This window comes from Pseudophryne corroboree, chromosome 12 (assembly GCF_028390025.1).
Source record: "Pseudophryne corroboree isolate aPseCor3 chromosome 12, aPseCor3.hap2, whole genome shotgun sequence".
NCBI classification, from domain to species: domain Eukaryota; kingdom Metazoa; phylum Chordata; class Amphibia; order Anura; family Myobatrachidae; genus Pseudophryne; species Pseudophryne corroboree.
Window position 1 is genome coordinate 52,397,078 of NC_086455.1, and position 27,083 is coordinate 52,424,160.

General features: G+C 43.2%; 1 protein-coding gene across 5 annotated transcripts in view; it reads left to right on the top strand.

The window, feature by feature from the left end:
* Positions 1 to 27,083, top strand: part of BUB1B (BUB1 mitotic checkpoint serine/threonine kinase B) — a 168,526-nt gene that overhangs the window by 114,780 nt on the left and 26,663 nt on the right. For all 5 annotated transcript variants that reach the window (XM_063947509.1, XM_063947507.1, XM_063947510.1 and 2 more), the window contains exons 17-20: positions 3,288 to 3,428; positions 15,018 to 15,130; positions 15,294 to 15,455; positions 15,979 to 16,121. In XM_063947509.1, the coding sequence (XP_063803579.1) occupies positions 3,288 to 3,428; positions 15,018 to 15,130; positions 15,294 to 15,455; positions 15,979 to 16,121 (559 nt within the window). The remainder of the gene's footprint in view (positions 1 to 3,287; positions 3,429 to 15,017; positions 15,131 to 15,293; positions 15,456 to 15,978; positions 16,122 to 27,083) is intronic.

Below are 27,083 nucleotides of genomic sequence, written 5' to 3' on the forward strand. Positions count from 1 at the left end.
CCAGGACTAGGAGAGGCCGAGGTCGCCAACAAACTACCTCTCGTCGCCAAGAGCCCAAGCCTACTGATAAAACAGTGGCATGACTATCTCCCTTCCCACCTGGGATCTCCCATGGTGGGTGAACATCTCTGAAATTTTCAGGAGGCGTGGGTGCGCACTTCCAGGGGTTACAAAATAGACTTTGCAGTTTCACCTCCACCACGGTTCTTTACCACCGGACTTCCAGCTTCAGAGGACAAACAGATGGCTCTTCAAGGAACGATTCAGTCTCTTTTGGACTCTGCAGTGCTAATGCTGGTCCCAGGCCCTCAACGAACTAAGGGTTACTACTCAAACCTATTTGTAGTTCCGAAGACGGATAGCTCTGTAAGACCCATCCTAACTTTAAAGTCTTTGAATCAATATCTCGCGTATTACCGATTCAAGATGGAGTCATGTTATCCCTGGACATAAAGGATGCGTTCCTGCACATTCCAATTTGGGAGCCACATCAGGAATTCTTGAGATTCGCAATTCTACAAGATCATTATCAGTTCAGAGCACTTCCTTTCGGTCTGTTTTCGGCTCCCAGAGTGTTTACCAAAGTCATGGCAGTCATGATAGCACACCTTCGCTCTCTGGGGGTGACGATTGTACCGTACCTGGACGACCTTTTGCTCAAAGCGTCATCAGCAGAGAGACTTCGGGAGCATGCTCTAGTCACTCATGAAGTCCTCTTGTGACACGGTTGGATCCTCAATTTCAGAAAATCCAATATCTTGCCATCCCAGCGCATCCAGTTTCTGGGTCTGATCATGGACACGAAACTACAGGACAAGGCTCAGGGTATCCGGCTCATGGTTCAGATGGTCCTCAAGCCAAAGAAGGTGTCATTACACCTTTGTATTCGTCTCTTAGGAAAGATGGTTGCAGCCTACGAGATGTTACAATTCAGGCGATTTCATTCTCTACCCTTTCAGTTGGACCTCTTAACTCCGTGGTCGGGGTCGCATCTACATCTGCAGGGAATGGTGCAGCTAGCCCCGTGTACCAGAGTATCTCTCCTCTGGTGGCTTCATCTGAACAACCTCAGGCCGGCGAAGAGATTCAGCTTATGGGATTGGATCTTGGTAACTACCAACCCAAGTCTCAGAGGCTGAGAAGCTATGGTACTGGAGTATCGCTTCCAAGGAAAATGGTCGGGACAAGAACAGTTACTGCCCATAAATGTCCTGGAACTGAGAGCGATCTTCAATACGCTTAGTGAAGCCGTTCCCCTTCAGTCAAGAGCGGTGAGCGTGCAATCGTACAATGCGACCGCAATCGCTTATATTAAGTTCCAGGGCGGGACGTGGCTCGAATTCTGAGGTGGGCCACACTTCACGAGGTAATATCTGCAGTTTTCATTTCAGGAGTGGAGAACTGGGAAGCGGATTATCTCCGTTGTCAGGACCTTCACCCGGGAGAGTGAGCTCTCCACCCTCAAGTATTTCAGCAGCTTGTTCGGCGATGGGGTCTCCCACAGGTAGATCTCATGGCTTCCCCGTTGAATCAGTCCTGTCCAGGACTCTGGATCCCAGAGCAGAAGCCGTCGACGCTCTCACGGCTCCTTGGCCGTATTGTCTGGCTTACCTCTTTCCTCCGTTCCCACTTCTACCTCGAGTACTCAAACATATCAAGAGGGAGTCAACATGGGTCATTCTAGTGGCCCCGAATTGGCCTCTGAGAGCTTAGTACTCGGACCTCATTCAGCTCCTCGCAGACGACCTGTGGCTGTTGCTTCTTCGTCCTGACTTGTTACAGCAAGGGGCGCTACGTCACCAAGATTTGACGCGGCTGTGTTTAACGGAGTGGCTCTTGAAGCCTCTATATTAAGAAATAAAGGTATTCCTCCTTCTGTCATCCCTGCCATGCTCCAGGCTCGTAAGCCTGTCATGGCGGCCCATTATTACTGCATATGGCGAGCCTATATGTCGTGGTGCTCGGATAGGGGTTGTAACACCCGGGCTTTCAAATTGTCCCGTCTCTTGCTGTTTTTACAAACAGGCTTGAAGGGTGGCCTTCGCCTCGGATTGCTTAAGGTACAGGTGTCCGCATTGACGTCTTTGGTTTTTTTCCCAGCGCAAATTGGCCATCTTGCCGGAAGCGCAGACTTTTTTGCATGGTGTGTTGCTGGTGCAACTGCCATTTATTCCTCCTACTGCTCCGTGGGACCTCAATTTGGTTCTTAACTTCTCACAGTTTTTGAACCATTAGAGGATGTAGATTTAAAATTCCTTACTTGGAAAACTGTTCTCCTTTTGGCCTTAGCGTCAGCTCGAAGAGTTTCTGATTTGAGTGCCTTATCGTTTTAAGACGCCTTATCTCATCTTTCACGAGTCTCGGGCAGAACTTCGGACGCACTCAGGATTCCTGCCAAAGGTGGTTTCAGCATTTCACATTAGCCTGCCAATTGTGGTCCCTACCATGAAAGTCTCAGGGGAACCATTGTCTCTGGATGTAGTATGGGCGCTTAAGAGATGTCGCTCGGACGGCACCCATGCGAAAATCAGATGCCTTGTTTATGCTATATGATGCGGTCAAGCGAGGTTGGCCTGCCTTCAAGAAGACTTTAGCAAGATGGCTTAAGTTGGCCATTCAACAGGCCTACTTGAATTCTGTCCGCCAGCCTCCGGCGGTTATTTTGGCACACTCCATTCGGTCTGTGGATCCGTCATGGGCGGCAAGCCGCGGTGCTTCTCTGTCTCAGCTTTGCCGTGCGGCTGCCTGATCTACGGCTCATACTTTTTGTTCAGTTGTATAAGTTTAATACACTCGCCGCCTCCGCTTAACGGTTTGGGCTGCTTGTTTTGCAGATTCCTCAGTGCTCTCCCGCCCACAGGGACAGCTTTGGGACATCCCCAGTGTCTTTAGCCTCTAGTGTTCCCTAGTGAATGCTAGAGAAAATGGAATTTTGGTACTTACCGATAAATCCCTTTCTCGAAATCCATAGGGGACACTGGACGCCCACTCAGCACTATTTTCCTGCCTGTGTTGTGGTTCAGGTTCACGGATTGTTTTGTTGTTGTTGTGTTCTCTATTATGTCTCCTTGCTGCTCAGTTATTAAAACTGGGGCTGATGGAGGATAGAGGAGGAGGAGTCTGCATACTCTCAATAAATTTAAAGGGCCAGCTCTTGATAGCCATCCTGTCTCTCCCCAGTGTCTTTAGCCTCAGGTGTCCTCTATGGATTTCAAGAAGGGATTATTGGTAAGTAACAAAATCCCATTTTTACACTGATCTGTATTTCTTCTATTCCTCTGTTTCAGAAGAGACCTCTGTAGTGCTAGGAAGCAGAGAACTACGCAGGAACTTGTTGGAGCCCATGCATGATCTTCTGGCATCAGAGGAAATCCATCATGAGGCTAGGCAGGTTCCCCTTATAAAGAATCAAGAAACGGTGCTGCTCGGTAAGCGACAGAAAAGCAACAACTGACTTTACAAGTGTTAAGTGTTGTAGTACTGTTATGATCTGCAAGGAACATTAAATGGTGATAAAACAACATACACATAGGTAGTACCTAATGTACAAGTTACTTTAAAAAAAAAAAAAAAAAAGGCTACTAGCAACATTTGCAATATAAGAACCAGTAAAATAAGACCACCAACATACATGGTTACAGTATGTTCTCCCACAAACACTTGCAGAGCACTTTATAAACATTTGGGGGAGAGAAGAGAGACAGGTATTTTTATTATAAGTTCGGTAATGTGCTTCAAATAACAGGGAAAAAGCTTGACCGTAACTCCCTGGTGTACAGTAAGTTAGAAGCATGCATGAGAAATTTCCTTTTTTGTTATACAAATCTTGATTGGCATTGTTGTTGCTATTTAGTTTATAGTTGCGTTACGTCATTGGCCACTGTCTCACAGGCCTCCCTGTTCGTGGGCTGGCTTAGAAATCACGTAGACATCAGAAATCAAATCTTCTGATAGCCTACATTTTCATTAATGTCTTCATTTTTCTTCTACTTAGCCGATACTGGACCATGGGGCTGTAGAGTCTGAATTAGAACTTTGCAGCCTATATCCTTATTTCTCTTACGTCCTAGAGGATACTGGTGAACTGTACTTTAGCACCATGGTGTACAGATCGGGTCCACTGGAGCCTGGCACTTTAAAAACCTTTAGTGTGTATATGAGTGTGCTGGCTCCTTCCCTCTATGCCCCTCCTACCTGCTTCGTGAGACTTAGAGTGGGGACCGAACCCCTGAGGGTTAATGGTTCGTAATCCCAGCTGCCAGGACACGAGCTCCTGCGTTGCTGTTTCACACACCACACTCTGTGTGCCACCATTTAACAGATGGCGAAGAGACGCAGATGTGGTGAGTGTTAACACAGGGGTCCTGGTCAGCGGGTGCCCCGGTGCGGTTGGCTGCATGCCACGAGCTGCGGTGCCCGCCGCAGACTACACTGGTTCAGCGGGCATTATGCTCCACAGTGCTCACTTAATTAATACTGACGAGCCAAACGATTTTAGACCAATTGCCCTTACGTCATTAATTATGAAGTCATTCGAAAAACTGGTTATTAGACATTTAAAGGGCTTTATACCAGCTACCCTTGATCAGTTTCAATTTGCATATAGGGCAAATAGATCTACTGACAACGCAGCCTTTACCTTATTTCATCATGTGCTTACTCATCTAGAAAACAGGGATTCTTCAGTAATAATTTTATTCGTAGATTATAGTTCGGCTTTTAAGACCGTGATTCCTACTTCTTTAATTACTAAATTGACTCAACTAGGTGTGGATAGTTTTGTCTGCAGATCTTGATCTTTTTAACCAATAGGCCTCAGGCAGTTAGGGTCAATAACAAAGTCACAAATGAGGTAATGATTAGTACAGGAGTGCCACAGGGATGTGTGTTGAGTCCATTTCTTTATTCCTTGTTTACCTATGACTGTGTCTCTATTTCGAACACGGTGCATATACTTAAATTTGCAGATGATATTGCTATCGTAGGCCTCATTAGTGGAAATAATGACTCTGAATTTATATCCGAAGTATGTAGGCTGGAGAAATGGAGTCAAGATAATCATCTGATTCTTAACGTTACAAAGACAAAATAGATGATCTTAGATTTTAGGATTTTTACATCTTTTAAATTTTTGGGTATGATCATATCTAATGACTTGTCATGGTACTATCATATTGACAATGTCATAAGAGAGCCCAACAACGGTTATATTTTCTTAGAAAAATGCGTTTATCAGGAATATCTGAGCCAATTTTAGTTAATTTTTATTCTTGTATTATTGAAAGCGTGCTTACATATGGTATTTCTGTCTGGTATGGAAACTGTAAGGTAGCAGAGCGTGAATCGCTTGACAGAATTGTTAAAACTGCCGGAAGAATAGTTGGTTTATCATTGCCAAATATCCAATTCATTTATGAAAAAGAGGCTCCTTAAGAAGGCCAGGAGTATATTGAATGACGTAACCCACCCCAATTACGGGGTATTTACACTGCTTCCTTCTAATTTACGTTATAGATCTTTGTTGTGTAAGACCAGTCGGTTGAGGCACAGTTTTTTTCCCTAGGTCAATTAATATACTTAATGGTTTAGGGGGTAGATAGGAGCGTAGTACCTGCTTATGTGTCTATCTGCGTTCCTACGGCTTTTATAAATATCTTAAAAATATTTTATGGTGCCGTTTGGGATACCTACCACATGGAGTTTCTCTCTAGCGTGATTGAGAGCAAGACCGTAGCTTTCACTGAGACTTGGTCCCCATGGATGACACACTTTAAATGCCCCCCCCCCCCCCCCCCCCCCCCTCCCCGTTGACATTTGGGTTTTGATATACTTGCTTATTTGAGGTTTCACATATTAGCTGTGCTGTACCCTATTCCCTCCCCCCCTTCTCCCTCTTTCCTTCTGTCTTTCCCCTCCCCCACCCCCCTTTTTCTTTACTATGTCTATTGTATGTTGACGAAAATTTCAATAAATAGTACTTTAAAAAAAAATATATATATATATATATTATGGTGTTTTACTGGTGTTGTACTTGTGAATTCTGTCTCACTCATACGGAAATCTCATTGTTTGTTCATACGTGAATATTTAATGATAATAAATTCAATTCAATTAGGCTTTGTGTGTACTGTATATTGTTATTCGGCCAGTATAAGCAAAGTGGGACCGCACGCCATTACAGGTGCGGGGCTTCCCAGAGAGCAGGACCAGAGGCGGGAAGGCGTTATTTCCTGCTGTTACATATCATCAAGGCTGCATGCACGCTGCTCCTCCACGGACCCACGCGGTTACAAGACTCTGCACTGGTACCAGTGTGTCATAGCAGGGGGGGAGCACATCAGTGGTAGAGCCGCTGCACATCTATAAGGTGATGCACCTTTTTTCACACACTGCGCTGCTGTGTTCTATGCGCTGGTCTCCATTGCTCTGTGTCACTGCAGGGGCTCTCCTAGGGTCTGTGTGGAGTTGTGATTCAGTCGGTTTGCGCTGTACTACAGTTGTGTACAATGTCGGTTGACATGGTTATGTGTGCTGCTTGTAACGCTACCCCTTCTTCTGCGGTGTCCCTCATGTGTGAACAGTGCTCCTTATCTCCACAGGGACACAGTTCACAGGCACCTGACTGGCTAGATACTTTTAAGAGCATGATTCACAATGTGAATTTAGAATTAGCTGCAGCTAAGAAGGAGTGACAGGTGTTAAAACAGTCTATTTATTGTATGGCCAAAGCAGCAGATACCAGAAAGGCTTCTCAGCCCCCTCTGCTGGTTTCACATAAACGCTCACTGCCACAGGTGCTCCAGTCTGATTCTGGCCAGCCTGATGTGGATGATGATTTGGATGAGGACAGCTCTCTGTCCCCCAGGGTGGAGGCCCTCAGTTATGCTGTAAGAGAGGTTCTTCACATACCAGATCAGGATGCAGAACCGGATGAGGAGTTGTATTTTAATGTTAGACCCAAGACCTCAGCCACGTTTCCTGTGTCTAAGGAATTAAACTCCCTGGCCAGGGAGGCATGGGTGAACCCTGACAAGAAATGTAAAACTGCTCAGGTTTTTATCTACTTTTCCCTTCCAGCTGAGAACAGGAAGGTACCACTAATCCCAAGGGCTCTAAAAAGACTAAGAAGGGAAAGTGTGCAAGCAATTCTAATTGCCCCGGATTAGCCTTGATGGGCGTGGTACTCGGACCCTCCTATCCACTGCTCTGGAGGATCCTTGGCCTCTGCCGCTACAAAAGGATATTCTTCAACTAGGTCCGTTCGTCTATCCAGGCTTACAGCGGCTACGTTTGACGGCTTGGAAGTTGAGAGGGAGATTCTAGCAAGGAAAGGTCTTCCTTCCAGGGTAATTTCCACTATGGTCCAGGCCAGGAAGATGGTTACGTCTAAACATTATCATCGTATCTGGAAAAGTATGTTTCCTGGTGTGAAAGTAGAAAGGTTTCTTCTGTGGAATTTAGTATTGGTAGTTTTCTACTTTTCCTGCAAGCGGGAGTGGATATGGGCCTACGTTTAGGCTCCATCAAAGTGCAGATTTCGGCGCTTTCTATTTTCTTCCAGGAAACAACTTGCCATGTTGCCGAAAGTACAAACGTTCCTAAAAGGAGTTCTTCATATGCAATCACCCTTCGCACCTCCCACGGCTCTGTGGGATCTCAATGTGGTTCTGTCCTTTTTTCAGTCGGATTGGTTTGAATCCTTACATAGGGTGGAGTTGAAATTTCTTACCTGGAAGACGGTGATGTTATTAGCATTGGTGTCTGCCAGATGTGTCTCTGAATTGGGGGCCCTTTCCTGTAAGAGCCCTTGTTTGATTTTTCATGAAGACAGGGCGGAATGCAGGACCCGATCTCCATTTTTGCCAAAAGTGATATCAGCTTTTTAAGTGAATCAACCCATTGTGGTTCCGGTGTTGGCTGACGCTTCTGTTGGTCCACAGTCCTTGGAGGTGGTGAGGGCTCTGAAGATTTATGTCAAACGGACTGCTCGTCATCGAAAATCTGACTCGCTGTTTGTACTGTATGATACCACCAAGATTGGTTGTCTGGCTTCTAAGCAATCAATTGCTCATTGGCTCAGATTGACCATTCAACAGGCCTATACATCGGCGGCTCTGCCTTTGCCAACGCGTCTCTATTCAGGCCCACTCGACGAGGTCTGTGGGTCCTTTCTGGGCGGCTGCCCGGGGTGTCTCGGCCTTGCAGTTGTGCCGAGTTATTACTTGATCTGGGTCGAACACTTTTTTGTAAAGTCCTATAGGTACGACACCTTGGCCAAGGAGGACCTACAGTTTGGTAATGCGGTTTTACAGGGGTCTCAGCACTATCCCAACCGTTTGGGAGCTTTGGGACTTCCCCTATGGTACTAAAGTACAGTTCCCCAGTATCCACTAGGACGTAAGAGAAAATAGGAATTAATTCCTTTTCTAGTACGTAGTGGATACTGGGTGCCCGCCTCAGTGCTTCGATTCCTGCTTACCCGAGTAAGTGTTTGGTTGGACCGCAGTTGGCGGTCCCCTTCTGTTGTTGGGATAGCTTAGTAGTTAGGTTGGTGTTGCTATCCTCTGTTCTGGTTAGCGCCGTCCTTTTCGGTTGTGGTTGTGTGTTGGCTTAGTGCCTCACTGCTGTTGTATCGGTTTTCTTCTCTCATGGTATGTCCGTCTCCTTGGACAGTTTCCTAAACTGAGTCTGGAAGGGGGGCATAGAGGGGAGGAGCCATACACACACTAAAGGTTTTTAAAGTGCCAGGCTCCAGTGGACCCGATCAATACCCCATGGTACTAAAGTACAGTTCCTCAATATCCACTTTGGACTACGAGAAAAGGAATTACCTGTAGGTATTAAATTACTATTACCAGTGGTTACCAAACTTTTGAATCACGGCACCCTAGAGAATCCAGGGTTTTTTGGGGTTTTTTTTTCACGGCACCCCTAGGTCATACATTTCTTCATTTAATGTTTCTCTTACGTCCTAGAGGATGCTGGGGTCCACATTAGTACCATGGGGTACAGACAGGTCCACTAGGATCCATTTGCACTTTAAGAGGTTGAGAGTGTGGGCCGTCTCTTCCCTCTATGACCCTCCCACCAGACTCCGTTTAGAAAATGTGCACGGAGGAGCCGGTCACAGCTAGGGGAGCTCTACAGAGTTACTAAAGCCTCCCTGCTTTGAGGGACTAAGGGAGGGAGGAGGGGGGGGGGGGGGGAGTAGTGTCCGCCCTGCGGGGTCTGAGCCACTTTCTCCGCTGACAGGACACTGAGCTCCTGAGGGGATCGATCGTTCCCCGCCACAGGGGATCGTTCACCCCGGCAGCATGCCACCACCCCCTTACAGAGCCAGAAGATGGCGAAATATTATGGCAGCACAAGGGTAGGAGCATAGCTCTGAGGGGCTGCGCTCTGGGAAGGCTCATCGGCACACAGTGTTGGCGCTATGTTGGGCGTCCTGAGCCAGCGTCTTAATACCCTACACTGGTCACAGACTCTAACCGGAGACTGAATCCCCAGGCTAGCGTCCGAATCCTCCGTACTCAGATGCTAACAGGGGATGGAATCCCCCGCCTAGCAACGGAATCCTCAGGCTAGTATAAAGAATTTGTGCGGGAAGACACTCCATCTTCAAGGGGTGGAGCGTCTCCTCAGAGTGAACCCAGCAGCGTTCAGCGCCATTTTCCTGCCTGCAGTTCCTGTACACAGACGCTCACAGAGCTGTCCCTCCAAGCAACTCCAGCTATCCTGTGCGGTACCAGGGGGTTGTAGAAGGGGGAAGGAGGCGGTGAATTAGTTCTGTGTAACTATTACAGTACACAGTGGGCGCTGGTAAGGGGTGTCCTTCATCTAAAAAGCGCTGTGTTTGGGTTGGCTCCAAACGCTATGTCTCTCTTGCCATTCTCAGGGGGGAAACTCCTGTGGAGTGTTTGGGGTCTCCAGTTAGCTATGTCCAGGGACTCTGCGCATATGCGGCTGAGGATATGTCCTCTCAGGATGATCTCATTCCATGTAATCAGGATTGCACTGTTTTAGTGCAGATACTAGCAAGGGAGCCTGAATGGTTATCCACTATCAAATCTATGATTTCTCAGATTTCTACTAGGGTTGCACAGAATGAATCTGCATCTCTGGTTTTACAGAATTCTATGGCAGTTTGGTCTGCTTCTGTTACCTCAGGACCCCCCTCTGTAGGTTCCCACAAATGTGCTCTTGTCCAGATTATGCAAGATGACACGAATACAGACTCTGTCACGGCAGACGGTGATGGGGATGTGTTCATGGGAGGGCCACATCTCTTGCTAAAAGGGTGCAGTTGATTGAGGCGATTAGGGATGTGTTGAATATTGCTGACACAACACCTCAGCAGGTTGAAGAGGCTTACTTCACTGACAATAAGAAAGCCTTGCTACCCTGCCCTGCGTCCAAAGAATTAAATGCTATTTTTGAAAAAGCATGGGAAAACAAGGAGAAAAAATTCCAGATCCCTAGGAAGGTTCTGGTTGCTTTCCCCTTCCCTGAGGAGGATAGAAAGAAATGGGAAAACCCACCCATAGTGGACGCGTCTGTATCCAGACTCTCGAAAAAGGTGGTTTTACCGGTTCCAGGATCTACAGCCTTAAAGGAGCCGTCTGATCCCAAAATTGATACTACGCTCAAATCCATATACACGGCTTCAGGGGCGATACTATGTCCTACTATTGCCTGTGCATGGATTTCCAAAGCTATAGTAAAGTGGTCAGGCACATTACTTGAGGATTTGGATACAATGGATAAAATTGACGTTGAATTGTTTTTACGTAATATTCAGGATTCTGCAGGATTTATGGTGGAATCCATGAAAGACCTGGGTTCAATGGCTGCAGGAATTCTTCCATGTCTGTCACAGCTCGTCGAGGACTGTGGCTGCGCCAGTGGTCTGCCGACATGGAATCCAGGAGAGGTGTGGAGACCCTACCCTACGCAGGTCAGGCTTTCTTTGGAGAAGTGTTGGATGCGTGGATCTCCACAGCTACAGCGGGTAAGTCACCTTTTCTTCCCTCAGCTGCACCTGCTACGAAGAAACCTTTTTCTTCATCTGCATCACAGTCCTTTCGGGTTGCTAAACCAAGAAAGGCCAAACCGTCCAACACCACCTCTAGAGGAGGTCGACTAAAATCCAAGAAACCTGCTGCTGCAGTTTCCCATGAACAGAAACCTGCTTCAGGTACGCCAAAGTCCTCAGCATGACGGTGGACCTTGCGGCCTGGAGGTAAGGCCGGTGGGGGTGAGACTCAGACATTTCAGTCACATCTGGGTGTCGTCCGGCCTGGATCCCTGGGTACAAGATATTGTGTCACAGGTGTACCGGCTGGAATTTCAAGATCTCTCTCCTCACCAGTTCTTCAAGTCAGGCTTGCCGGCAGACAGGGCTATCCTACAGGGAGCCATCCAGAAGTTGGTGGAGGGGCAGGTTATTGTACCAGTTCCTCTCCAGATGCAAAACAAGGGTTACTATTCAAACTTTTTTGTGGTACCGAAACCGGATGGTCTCTAAGGGCAGTGATATCCGGTCTGGGGGAGGGGGAATTCCTGGTATCCCTGGATATCAAGGATGCGTACCTCCCACATTCCGATTTTGGCTGCCGCATCAAGCTCATCTCCGATTCGCACTGTTGGACTGTCATTTTCAGTTCCAGGCCTTTCCATTTGGCCTCTCCACAGCACCGAGGGTATTCTTTAAGGTGATGGCGGAAATGATGGTTCTCCTCCGCAGATAGGGGGTGAACATAATTCCATATCTGGACGATCTGCTGATAAAGGCATCATCCAAGTAGAAGCTGTTACGGTCCATAGCTCTCACGACCCAGCATCTCAGGAAACATGGTTGGATCCTGAATCTTCCAAAATCACATTTGGAACCAACCAGGAGGTTGTCCTTTCTGGGAATGATCCTCGACACGGAAGTGAGGAGGGTGTTTCTTCCAGAGGAAAAAGCGTTGGTGGTACAAACAATGGTCCGGGATGTCCTGAAGCCAGCCCGGGTGTCTGTTCATCAGTGCATTCGCCTTCTGGGGAAGATGGTGGCCTCTTACGAGGCTCTGCAGTACGGGACGTTTCATGCTCTGTCCTTCCAACTGGATCTCCTGGACCTTTGGTGGCTGCAATTACCTCAGCTTCTGGAGGGCCGCAGGTTCAGGATTCAGGACTGGATCCATCTAACCACGGATGCCAGCCTTGGGCTGGGGCGCAGTCACTCAAGGGGAAACCTTCCAAGGAAGGTGGTCAAGTCTGGAAGCCGGCCTGCCGATAAACATTCTGGAACTAAGAGCCGTCTACTACGGTCTTCTCTAAGCAGCCCATCTTCTGAGAAATCGGGCCAGTCAAGTGCTGTCGGACAATGTAAAGACAGTGGCTTACATAAACCGACAGGGCGGAACGAAGAGCAGAGGTAGGAAAGTAGTTACCATCATATTTGGAAAAAGTATGATTCTTGGTGTGAGTCCAAGCAGTTTCCTACAGTGGAGTTTCAACTGGGGCGTTTTCTCCTCTTCCTGCAAGCAGGTGTGGATAGGGGCCTGAGGTTAGGATCCATAAAGGTCCAATTTTCGGCCCTGTCCATTTTCTTCCAGAAACAGTTGGCTGCCCTCCCTGAGTTTCAGACTTTTTTGAAGGGAGTTCTGCACATCTAACCTCCCTTTGTACCGCCTACGGCACCCTGGGATCTTAACGTGGTGTTAAAGTTCCTCCAATCGGATTGGTTCGAGCCTCTACAGGAGGTTGAGGTCAAGTTTCTCACGTGGAAGGCTGTCACTTTGTTGGCCTACCTTCTGCTAGACGTGTGTCGGAGTTGGGGTCTTTGTCTTGTAAAAGTCCCTACTTTATCTTCCATGAAGATAGGGCTGAGCTCCGGATACGTCAGCAGTTTCTTCCTAAGGTTGTGTCGGCATTTCATATCAACCAACCTATTGTGGTGCCAGTGGCCACTGACTCCTCAATTGCATCAAAGTCCTTGGATGTTGTAAGTGCTCTGAAAATCTATGTGACGAGGACTGTTCCTCACAGAAAATTGGATTGTTTGACCTGTATGATCCCAAGAAAATTGGGTGTCCTGCTTCTAAGCAGACGATCTCTCACTGGATCAGGTTCACTATCCAGCATGCGTATTCTACGGCAGGATTGTCGTGTCCTACATCTGTTAAGGCCCACTATACTCGTAAGGTGGGTTCTTCCTCTGCGGCTGCCCGTGGTGTCTCGGCTTTACAGCTTTGCCATGCGGCTACTTGGTCTGGGCCCAACACGTTTGCTAAGTTTTACAAGTTCGATACTTTGGCCTCTGAGGATCAATCAGTTCTGCAGGAGCCTCCGCGCTCTCCCTCCCTAGGAGATTTGGTACATCCCCATGGTACTAATGTGAACCCCAGCATCCTCTAGGATGCAAGAGAAAATAGGATTTTAATCACCTACCAGTAAATCCTTTTCTCGTAGACCGTAGAGGATGCTGGGCACCCACCCAGTGTTTCCTGATCCTGCAGTGGTTACTTAGTTCAGTACTGCTTGGTTTTTGGTTAAGTACTGTTTTGTTACTTGGTTCAGTAATTTGCTCAGCCGTTGCTGAGTTTTCAAGCTGGTTAACTTGGTTTGCCTTGTATGTGTGAGCTGGTATGAATCTCGCTACTATTTGTGTAAAATCCTTCTCTCTAAGTTGTCAGTCTCCTCAGGCACAGTTTCTAGACTGAGTCTGGTAGGAGGAGCATAGAGGGAGGACCCACACTGTTAAACTCTTAGTGCCAATGGCTCCTAGCGGACCCGTCTATACCCCATGGTACTAATGTGAACTCCAGCATCCTCTGCGGACTACGAGAAAAAGGATTTACCGGTAGGTAATTAAAATCCTATTTTAACTCGATGGCTTCGCATGACCGCTTTGCAAACATACTTGCAGGCTGACCTGCATGTCCCACCTACAGTTACTGCCCGTTCTACTCTTTCTGTGGGACGCTCGTGGGCGGTTCCGTCTTAGCATCTCTGCTGAATAGTGAAGCTTGTGCTGGGTGGCCACATGGTCTTCCATCCACACCTTTTCTCAAGTTCTACGCCTTTGATACTTTTGCCTCTCGGGATGCTTCCATTGGGTGTCGAATTCTCCGCTCAGGAGCATCACCTCCCTTAAAGGAAACTGCTTTGGGACATCCCCAGTGTAATCCCTGTAGACCCTGAAGAATAAAACGAGAATTATGGTAGACTTTGTTAACGCTTTCTTCGAAGTCCACAGGGTCCACAGGGCACCCACCCTGACGCACTTGGCTTCTATGGGTCTTTCTAAGTGGTCACTGAGTTCCCCTCTTCTAGCGTAGGTTTGTTCTTGAGTGTACCTTTCTTCCTTCTCTATCCTACGCCTGCCTTGGGCTTGTTCACTAAACTGCCTGGGCTGGTGATGGTGTGTAGTGGAGGAGGGACCAGTGATCATGAGATCTAAGGCTTTTAACTATTTGGTGCCCAGACAAGCTCCAACCACCTACACCCCAGCATAGTCCCTGTGGACCCTATGGACTTCGAAGAAAGAGAGTTAACAAAGGTAAAAGGTTAACATACGTTAGGAGTGCTAACAATATCACTCTTTAAATTTGCTGCATAGTATAGGATCAGAATGTTAAAGGAGTCCTGTATTACGCTTGTTTTTGTATACCAATGTCTGTGTGTGGTGTGTTCTTTTTTAGATCACTTATGTGTCAGTGTCTCATTAATGGAGGGGAATGGGTGGATGAGTGTGCCGGGGTCATGTAGGAAAGTGTTCTGTGTGATAAATACACGATAAGAGAGAAGATGCTTAAACCATATCTGTTTCCTTTCTCTCCCTCAGTTACAGGTAATGACCGCATCAAATTACATTACGTTGTCCCCCAATTCACATCACCTACAAGCATCAATGCACCCTTAGTGCGAGCACCCACCCCTTTCCAACTAATAAATGCAACCTGTGATGGATGGATGTCTGCTCCCTGTACTTATCCCTGTGTTTTTTATCTGGTTACATTATTTATCTGCAGGTATTGAATCCTATCATCTGAAAAGTGAAGTTGTTCTTGGGGAGAAAAGTAGAGTGTATACGGGGATCCAGGCAGGTTTCGATGTGGACAATATGAAAAGTGTTGCGCTAAAGGTTTGTAACCGGCCATTTCTGTACAAATGTATTTATGGACATCATTAAAACTTTTTTTTTTTGCATGGTCACATTGTGTGATCATGGTCTACCTTTTGTGTTTGGTAATGAGTATTAATCACCACTGCTAATATTACTCTCTGTAACCTGTGGTCTCTGGCAGGTGGATTTACAGCCGGTGCCGTGGGATTTCTACATTACACAGCAGCTGAAACAGCGACTTGGTGAGGACTTTCAGACTGATTTTGTTAAGCCATCGAACTGCTACCTGTTTCAGGATGGATGTATTTCACTGTACAAGGATATCAGCCAGTATACTGTTCAGGTACGTGTGTACTATGTGGTCTGTCCAGATATCAGTAGGTGACAGGTAGGCTGTAAGCAAAATAGGAACATGATCTAGAACTTTAAATCCAATACTGCTTTAGTGTCAGAAATCATCTCTTTGGGACACTGGATGCCAGCGGTCAGGTGACTGAACCCGGAATCCCAGTGCCGGAACCATGACCGACTGCATCCTGATGGTAAGTATTGGGGTGAGGGTCCGGGGGTGACGATTAGGATTAAACACTATGGGGTGGCGGGGGTTAGCCATAGCTGCCACCCCCTGTGGGTAGCCATACCCCCGCTATCTTAGCCCCAGCGGGCAGGGGAGGGGTAAATTACCCCGTCCACGTTTGGAATTCTAAAGGTTGGTATGCCAAGGTCGGTCATATGACCAGCGTCATCCCGACCAACGGCATATTATATCGCACCACAACAAATAAGTATAGTTCTTCACCATAGTTTCCATGTACCAGGCATGGATAGTTCTATAATCTAACAATTTTCTTTCTGTTCTTCTCCAGGACATCCTGCAGGACAGGGAATCAGCAGTTGAAGGAGTCCTTATCCTGCTTACCTACAATTTACTGAGCCTTGTAGAGAAACTCCACACCATAGAGATAGTTCATGGAGATTTGAGGCCAGAGACTCTAATATTGGATGACAGGTCAGTACTCCTTTTGTTCTAGGCCAGTGGTTCCCAAACTTTGTGTGCCATTACTTCTTGGCGTGCCACTGTGTGTGTGTGTGGGGGGGGGGTGTACTGGGTTGGCAGTCCGTTACCAGTTCAAATTACTTATGGACTATGTAATCCAAACCTAAAATATGTGGACAAACAAGTGAATCTTGGCCCTAACTACATAACTGAACCGTAGGATGACATATAAACACAATTTACTTAATTTAATATTCTGAATTTCTCAATGACAATGTCATGGTGCTGTGATTCAAAAAAAGTTTTGGAACCGCTGTTCTAGACAATCGTATGAAATATGATTTTACTGACTGTATTACACATCACAAATCGTCACATACTGTATACGTTACAATTCATTGTAGGATGGGTAGCAATTAGAAATCCGCAACAAATGGTTTGAGAATGAAGAAATTTGTCCTAGGAGTTTTATATTTCAAGACATTCATTGACAAATTGAGGCCGGGGCTTTCCAGACATTGAACTACAGATAGGGCCACATATATATTTAAACACTTTTCTCTGACGTCCTAAGTGGATGCTGGGACTCCGTAAGGACCATGGGGAATAGCGGCTCCGCAGGAGACTGGGCACAACTAAAGAAAGCTTTAGGACTACCTGGTGTGCACTGGCTCCTCCCACTATGACCCTCCTCCAGACCTCAGTTAGAATCTTGTGCCCGGCTGAGCTGGATGCACACTAGGGGCTCTCCTGAGCTCCTAGAAAGAAAGTATAATTTTAGGTTTTTTTATTTTACAGTGAGATCTGCTGGCAACAGACTCACTGCTACGAGGGACTAAGGGGAGAAGAAGCGAACCTACCTGCTTGCAGCTAGCTTGGGCTTCTTAGGCTACTGGACACCATGAGCTCCAGAGGGATCGAACACAGGACCCGACCTCGATCATTCGGTCCCGGAGCCGCGCCGCCGTCCCCCTTACAGAGCCAGAAGCAAGAAGTTGGTCCGGAAAATCGGCGGCAGAAGACTTCGGTCTTCAACAAGGTAGCGCACAGCACTGCAGCTGTGCGCCATTGCTCCTCATGTACACCTCACACTCCGGTCACTGACGGGTGCAGGGCGCTGGGTGGGGGCGCCCTGAGCAGCAATATTAACACCTTGGCTGGCAAAAATTCACAATATATAGTCCCAGAGGCTATATATGTGAAAAATACCCCTGCCAGAATTCCAGAAAAAAGCGGGAGAAGTCCGCCGAAAAAGGGGCAGGGTTATCTCCCTCAGCACACTGGCGCCATTTTTCCCTCACAGCTCCGCTGGAAGGATCGCTCCCAGGCTCTCCCCTGCAGTTTCAGACAACAAATGGTAAAAAAGAGGGGGGGGTGGGGGGCACTAAATTTAGGCGCAGTGTGTATGTGTGTGTGTGTATATATATATATATATATATATATATATATATATATATATAATATATAATATGTATGTATGTATGTGTATATATATATATATATATATAATATAGTTTTAAGGGGAATTCACTCAGTTATAGTGTAATCCCTGTATTATGTAGCGCTCTCTGTCTCACCAAAGGGCTTTGTGGGGTGCTGTCCTCAGTCAGAGCATTCCCTGTGTGTGTGCGGTGTGTCGGTACGGCTGTGTCGACATGTTTGATGAGGAGGCTTATGTGGAGGCGGAGCAGATGCCGATAAATGTGATGTCACCCCCTGCGGGGCAGACACCTGAGTGGATGGATAGGTGGAAGGAATTACGTGAAAGTGTCAATTCTTTACATAAAAAGTTTGACGACATACCAAATATGAGACAGCCAGCTTCTCAGCTCGTGCCTGCACAGGCGTCTCAAAGGCCATCAGGGGCTCTAAAACGCCCGCTACCTCAGATGGCAGACACAGATGTCGACACGGATACTGATACCAGTGTCGACGACGATGAGACTAATGTAATTTCCAATAGGGCCACACGTTACATGATTGAGGCAATGAAAAATGTGTTGCACATTTCTGATCTTACCCCGGGTACCACAAAAAGGGGTATTATGTTTGGGGAGAAAAAACTACCAGTGGTTTTTCCCCCATCTGAGGAGTTAAATGAAGTGTGTGAAGAAGCGTGGGCTTCCCCCGATAAGAAACTGGTAATTTCTAAAAGGTTACTAATGACGTACCCTTTCCTGCCAGAGGATAGGTCACGTTGGGAAACACCCCCTAGGGTGAATAAAGCGCTCACACGCTTGTCAAAGAAGGTGGCACTCCCGTCTCCGGATACGGCCGCCCTAAAGGAACCTGCTGATAGAAAGCAGGAGGCTATCCTGAAGTCTGTATATACACACACAGGTATTAGGAAATAAATGAGAGCGCAATTGCAATTAAAAATATAGTAAATACTTTAATACATGCACAACATATATTAGACAAAAATAAAAAAAGTTATTCTAAAAAGTCAAATGAATTATTGGTGCTTGACACACTGGGTACCGCCATGGGCACTCGGTTCGCCCCAAGTTTTGCCAATCTATATATGGGCCGCTTCGAAGAAAAATATATTTGGGGCGGCCCATTTGGGGCGAACCTAGTGCTCTACGGGCGGTACATAGATGATTTATTTTTTATTTGGGATGGGGATCACTTCTCAGCTTCACAGTTCGTCACTTATCTCAATCATAACACTTTTGGGTTAAAATTTACTAGCACTATTAACGATAGTCACATCACCTTCCTGGATATTGCCCTAGAAGTAGATAAAGATAGAATTGTCACCTCCGCATACAAGAAAGAAGTGGACTCTAATAAATATTTGAATTATTCTAGTTGTCACTATAGGCCATGGTTGGATAACATACCAAAAAGTCAATACTTTAGACTAAGGAGAAACTGTTCAGAATATGAGAAATTCGAATCACAAGCTAAAGATCTTACTAATGCTCTATTAGAACAAGGATATCCTGTAAATCTACTTAGCTCTGCACTCGAAGAAGCCAGCTCTAAAGAGAGAGAAACATTGTTACTGGGAAAAACAAGTATAGATACACAAGAATCTATGATGGAAGGACTTGATCATGAATTGATCTTTGTGTCCAAGTATAATTCTTGTTCGAAAGATATTAAGAGAATTATTAAGAAGAACTATGGACTCTTAAAAACAGAGTCCTATCCACATGCTTGAAGGAAGAACCTAGAATAGTCTATAGAAAAAATCGAAGTCTGCAGAGTCTCTTAGCCCCTAGTCATTTTAAAATTGAGAAGAAATTGGATAATACTGCTATAACTTGGTTAGGCAAGATATCAAATATTAAGGGATGTTATAAATGTGGCAGGATAGGTTGCATTACCTGTAATTTTATAATTAATAAAAGTACCACATTTAATTCTACTGCACTAGGAACCATCTTTAATATTAATCATCACATTAATTGTAACTCCACATATGTTGTATATCTGATAACATGCCAATGTGGAGCACAATATGTAGGAAGAACAACTCGTTCCTTAAATACAAGATTCCTGGAACATAGGCGGAATGTCCTGAAAGGGCTATGTATACATAGCCTATCCCGCCATGTACAGACTAAACATAAGGGGAATATTAATGTATTACAGGTACAAGGAATCGAACATATTGGGAACACAACCAGAGGTGGAGATCGCTTTAACCTTCTATGTAAAAGAGAGGCTTATTGGATCTTCTCTCTAGGGTCTTTGTTCCCCGCAGGATTAAATGAGTCAGTTGAACTAAATAATCTTTAATGTCCTCTTAGCATAAGATAATCTACTGGAGAACGTGATTTATGGTTTGTCTGCCTATCTCTTAGTGTGCTTATAACTACCCTAGGGAGTTATATTAGTTACACTGACTTCAGAAAAATACTTGCTCTCTCTCTCTCTCTCTCTCTCTCTCTCTCTCTCTATCTATATATATATATATATATATATATATAATATATATATATATATATATATAATTTCTCATTTTTTGTTATTTGGATTTATCTATAGCTACAAATCGATTACTAGTATATGTGTATATAGGTACTTGTGAAGAAAACAGAACTATAATTATTGGTGAAATATATATAAAAAATTGGTAAATCGGAGGGCTGGTTCTAAAAAGCATGATCAAATCAGCTTGAAGATACTAATAAGTTAAGCTTTGATAAATGGAACTTCCCTTTCCCCCTCCCCTCTACCAATTCCCTTCGCCATTCTTATGACTATATGTACCCTTTTGTGATGATTGAAATTTTGCTTTTGTTTTTCTCCTCTCTCCTTCTCATCTATGAGTTTATATGATTACGCTCTTTAGAGAAATATGATTAGAGACAACTGATCTGATTATATATTAACAATACATAGGTATTTTTGAAAATAATATATAAGATCGCTAGAGAGAGAATATATAATTTGATTAATAAAAAAACGAATAAAGAAGGAGATAGAGGAGAGGAGAGAAAAACAAATAACAATAATAATACTAATAATAAATAAATAAATAATAATAAAAAATATATATTGGTGATACGATTTGGGTTTGGATGGGAATCGAACACAGGTCTAGTGGCATACGTGACTCCTGCATTAGTCTGCTGTGCCACTGACCTTTTTGGTATTTGTATTGGTTGTTTTCTATTAGTTGAAATCTATTCCTTGGAACATGAATTGCGGTGATGCCTTCTTATAACAAACAAAACATCAATTGTTTTTGTAAAAAAACGTTTTATATATATAAAAATATTGAAAGCCTGTGTATATATTAATAAATATTGTTGATGTTTTATGATATTATTTTTAAAAAGTGGAGTTAGAGATTAACTCTACTAATATTGAACACTTGTTTTAGACTATTAAGTACACCTGTTTGCTGTTAAATGGCCTCTGTGGATTGGCCAACTGCACAATAAATATCGGATCAGCTTGACACCTAATTATACCTTCTGAGGAAACCGCTATACGTTGACAGCGGAGAAACGCGTAAAGGCTACCCCCGTGAGGACCACATCACTGCCGGGCTCTGTCTCCACTGTTCCACTGCCAGTCTACAGCCGCGCTCCTTTCCACGTGTACCCTGAGAAACATCTCTTCAAGCTCGCCCCTAATTGTGGAGTACGGAGCACGGGCTGACAGGGACACTGTGAGCGGCGCTGCTGACAGCCACTCTTTCCTCTCTTCATACGGCATTTGGATCCAGAGAGGTGTATGCTCCTTCTCCCTCCGCTGCATCAGATAATGGGAAGTTTATTGCTATTGAACTCCAGCAGCGGTGAGCATCAGATTTATTTCTAAAAAACCATCATTCTGTGGAACTTTATTCAAACATAGTAGAAAAAGCTACCAACAATTGAGACAGTGATTGATTTACAGACAATTACCGGATCAGTTACAGGTTGTGGAACCCTCTGGGGGTGTGTCGAGCACCAATAATTCATTTGACTTTTTAGAATAACTTTTTTTATTTTTGTCTGATATATGTTGTGCATGTATTAAAGTATTTACTATATTTTTAATTGCAATTGCGCTCTCATTTATTTCCAAATATTGTCTTTAATTAGGTGATAATCCAAATCACCTGTTGGGAGCAGCAACTACAATTATTTATTTACAAGTGTTCAATTAGACTTAAGGGAAACTTGCGCCTGATAAACAAGTGTTATTGTTTATAGAGTCAAATCCCCAAAGAGAGGGGAGAGGAAAGAGAAATCAGTTATTTGTGCGGTGCACACAACCCAATATCTGCAGTGTTAAAATTAGTTCCTTTATTGTTAAATCATTAAAATCCCTATATTGTTCGCACATATAGGCAAAAATGCCACATTCAATGTTTATTATATATATATATAATTGAAATGATTTCTTCAGACTGGTATTGTCCTTAATTAAGAGTCAAGCGAAGTAATAAAAGATAGTAAGGAAGGTGAAAAGGAATGAAAGTAAGTGAATAAAGATTAAAAACAGAGCTGGTGTGTCGAGTGCATTTTGTATTGGTATTATAAGATAATCCTAATATGCGTGAACCGTACTAGTTCCTGCTATGTTATACTTAATACAAACGTTCTCACTGGGAGATCTGTGGATAATTGAATCCAATGAGATTCATTGATAAGTATACATAAATTTGTAGATAACTATAGCAGAAAATAAATGCTGTGTTTAAATAATTATTAGGGATTCCATAAGATCTTATCCTTGGGATATTGCTTATTATGCCCGCATGATTAAATTACTGAAAATAATTTATTGTGTACTTTATTATTGTACACAAATTATATATAAAGTGAGATCCAAATCTTTTATTTGACAACTGGAATTCTTACAATGCCCACATCTTGTGTTATATTAGCACAGTTGCCTAGAAAGTACTGGCAATTAGATTGTGGATCTGCTGTATAATACTATAGGTATAATGTCACAAGTTGTTAAACCACCATGTTATGTTTACCAAATGATCTGCATCTCAAAAGAGCCTAGGTATGGTCAATTAATTCAGTAATTGGGGCTAACAAGAGCACCTGTATGATAATGTAGTGCCACACTCAATATAATATACACAATGTATACGTGTTAATGTGCAGTCTGCAGTTATAAGTGGTACCTTTATTATTGAGATCTCTGTTTAGATGAATCCATATATGCATTTAGCATTAGACATATAGGATTAATAATCACTGCAGCTGCACCGCATAATTCAGAGTGTAATGACGGTTATTTCATATATGGTAACCCTATATGTTATAAATCTGAGTAAGCGTATTTAATATACCATTAAATATCCGCTCTAATGGTTCTTATTTATTACAACACGTCAGTAGGATATCAGCAAGGGAAGTTCTTAATTCCTATAGCTGCTGCCATGAAATTGGCAGTGCCGTTATTGATCTCTTATTCCTAACAGTCACATGTGATTTACAACAAGACGGGCAGTTGCAGTAGGTGCCTTTGTAATCAAATTAATGCTTTCTACTGCTAATATTACGCAGTTAACAGTATCCTTGTTAGGATCTCTATTCACATGAACCCATATGTTTATATATTAAGCATTAAGCAATACAGCTGCTCCCGCTATTGGTATCTTCACGAATACTTCGTATATAGTAACCTCATATATTATAGAGCTGAATCTGCATATTAAATATATTCACTCTGTTGGTTCCTAACTGATACAACAAGTCAGTGGGATGTCAGCAAAGGAAGTTATTAATTCCTATAGCTACTGCCATAAGATTGGCAGTGCCGTCACAGATTTCTTGTTGCTCACAATCACATATAATTTACAGCAAGACGGGCGGCTGCACCGCTCGTCTAGAACGCTGTCTAAGGCTAATTGTAGCAATACCCCTAAATACGGTGCACATATATGTTAATAGGACATTATTTCGAATATTTATACTATGCACGTCAGGCACATCAGCTCAAAGCCAATGCACATTTCGCTCATAGGCTTCCTCAGGGCACTATAGTGCCCTGAGGAAGCCTATGAGCGAAATGTGCATTGGCTTTGAGCTGATGTGCCTGATGTGCATAGTATAAATATTCGAAATAATGTCCTATTAACATATATGTGCACCGTATTTAGGGGTATTGCTACAATTAGCCTTAGACAGCGTTCTAGACGAGCGGTGCAGCCGCCCGTCTTGCTGTAAATTATATGTGATTGTGAGCAACAAGAAATCTGTGACGGCACTGCCAATCTTATGGCAGTAGCTATAGGAATTAATAACTTCCTTTGCTGACATCCCACTGACTTGTTGTATCAGTTAGGAACCAACAGAGTGAATATATTTAATATGCAGATTCAGCTCTATAATATATGAGGTTACTATATACGAAGTATTCGTGAAGATACCAATAGCGGGAGCAGCTGTATTGCTTAATGCTTAATATATAAACATATGGGTTCATGTGAATAGAGATCCTAACAAGGATACTGTTAACTGCGTAATATTAGCAGTAGAAAGCATTAATTTGATTACAAAGGCACCTACTGCAACTGCCCGTCTTGTTGTAAATCACATGTGACTGTTAGGAATAAGAGATCAATAACGGCACTGCCAATTTCATGGCAGCAGCTATAGGAATTAAGAACTTCCCTTGCTGATATCCTACTGACGTGTTGTAATAAATAAGAACCATTAGAGCGGATATTTAATGGTATATTAAATACGCTTACTCAGATTTATAACATATAGGGTTACCATATATGAAATAACCGTCATTACACTCTGAATTATGCGGTGCAGCTGCAGTGATTATTAATCCTATATGTCTAATGCTAAATGCATATATGGATTCATCTAAACAGAGATCTCAATAATAAAGGTACCACTTATAACTGCAGACTGCACATTAACACGTATACATTGTGTATATTATATTGAGTGTGGCACTACATTATCATACAGGTGCTCTTGTTAGCCCCAATTACTGAATTAATTGACCATACCTAGGCTCTTTTGAGATGCAGATCATTTGGTAAACATAACATGGTGGTTTAACAACTTGTGACATTATACCTATAGTATTATACAGCAGATCCACAATCTAATTGCCAGTACTTTCTAGGCAACTGTGCTAATATAACACAAGATGTGGGCATTGTAAGAATTCCAGTTGTCAAATAAAAGATTTGGATCTCACTTTATATATAATTTGTGTACAATAATAAAGTACACAATAAATTATTTTCAGTAATTTAATCATGCGGGCATAATAAGCAATATCCCAAGGATAAGATCTTATGGAATCCCTAATAATTATTTAAACACAGCATTTATTTTCTGCTATAGTTATCTACAAATTTATGTATACTTATCAATGAATCTCATTGGATTCAATTATCCACAGATCTCCCAGTGAGAACGTTTGTATTAAGTATAACATAGCAGGAACTAGTACGGTTCACGCATATTAGGATTATCTTATAATACCAATACAAAATGCACTCGACACACCAGCTCTGTTTTTAATCTTTATTCACTTACTTTCATTCCTTTTCACCTTCCTTACTATCTTTTATTACTTCGCTTGACTCTTAATTAAGGACAATACCAGTCTGAAGAAATCATTTCAATTATATATATATATATATAATAAACATTGAATGTGGCATTTTTGCCTATATGTGCGAACAATATAGGGATTTTAATGATTTAACAATAAAGGAACTAATTTTAACACTGCAGATATTGGGTTGTGTGCACCGCACAAATAACTGATTTCTCTTTCCTCTCCCCTCTCTTTGGGGATTTGACTCTATATCCTGACCCAAATCAGTTGGTAGCACCTATAATTACCTGGTTAATGTTCCATGACTTATTCACTTAATAGTGATAGTGGAATTATTCTATGTAAAGGTATCCCAAGTATACAAATCTCTTTGATAACTATATCTTGGTGCGGGTTACCCTCCAACTTGGAAGAGAGCTATACTCTCTCCACTGTTTGGAAAATCTGAAAGTGTTATTGTTTATTATTGTTTTTTATCAGCTATTGGATAATATTTGGGCTGCAAGTGTTGATATAAGTATGGCATCACGGCAAAAAATTGATGATAGAAATTCCAGGCGTAATGTATTGTTTGCAGATTCAATCAGTGGTGAAACAGAAACAGCTGAAATTAACCCTCTAGATATGCATCAACTTTTTAATAGACTTGAAGTCCTGTTAAAGGCTGAAACCAGACATTGGCTGGATAAAATGCTCTTGACCAATTATCTGAAAAATAAGATCATACCTAGAGGGCTAAGGATATTTAAAACATGCTCCTTTAAGGAGGATGATGAACTAATTAAGAAATGGAATGATACTCTTGATAAATGTTTACTTTCGCTGATTGAATTATTGATAACCTATAGAGAGCAGAAGGTCTCCATGATTAATCTAGAGATTGAAAAAATACAAGAGCTGCTTAAACCTTATGAGGTTAGAGTTGACTTTAGAGATTTTGACTATAGATTAAATCAGAAGATAGAGGAATATGAGCAATCAATAATTGTATCCAAAAATAAAAAATTATCCAGAGATAACCAGGACTACAATACTAATCAAGTAAGAACCTATAACAGAAAATTTAGGGATTACACTGAGGCATCTTGGAAACCTCAGGGAAATCCCCGATTCAATCAAGTATATAGAGAGAGGAAGAAGTCAGTAGGTTCCAATAGAAAAATCTACAATAAGGATTTAGGTTCAGACTACACAAATAGAACTAAAGCTAGCCCCCGTAAACCAGAAAGATCAAATACTGATAAGGACATCTCCTCTGATTATGTCCAGAGGGGAGCTAGACCAAAAAATAATCAAACTACCAAAAATGATTCACGGCCATCACATGATTTTTTAGAAAGGGATCTGTATCCGATCTGGAAGAATCGGAACAAATACAGCCCACTAAGACAGGATTCACCCAAAAGAAAAGCAGGCGATATAGAGGATCCAGAGGCGGACGTAAGGAATCAATCAAAAAGTGCAAAAAGAGATTAAGGAATCGGGGCCTATTTAATCTTTCTTCAAAAATATTAACTGAAAATGAAAAAGCCATTATTTCCAAAGGCTTAAAATTTGCACCGTCTACTGGTCCAGATCCCTTTGAGTTGTATGTAGAACTAAATAGATATACCAGAGATCTATGTAGACAACGATATTTCACTACTAAGCGACTTAGAAATCTAGATATAGAGGCCTTACCGATTCTTCTAGATAAAAATGACATGGAGGCTCTTGGCACTTTGGAGGCATTAGAATCAGAGAATACATCTCATGATATCCCTCAGCAAATTTATGATGTTAATACTAATCAAATCACTAGATTAAAGAAAAAATCCGAATTTTACCCAACACAACATAAAAAAGGGTGTATAGAGGCATTTTATTCAACAACTTTAGAAGATTTTAGGGAGCTATGCAATAGACCAGCTGCAAATAATAAGAGACGTGATAATCTACACCCAAATGAACGTAGAGCATTAATTAATCTAAAGA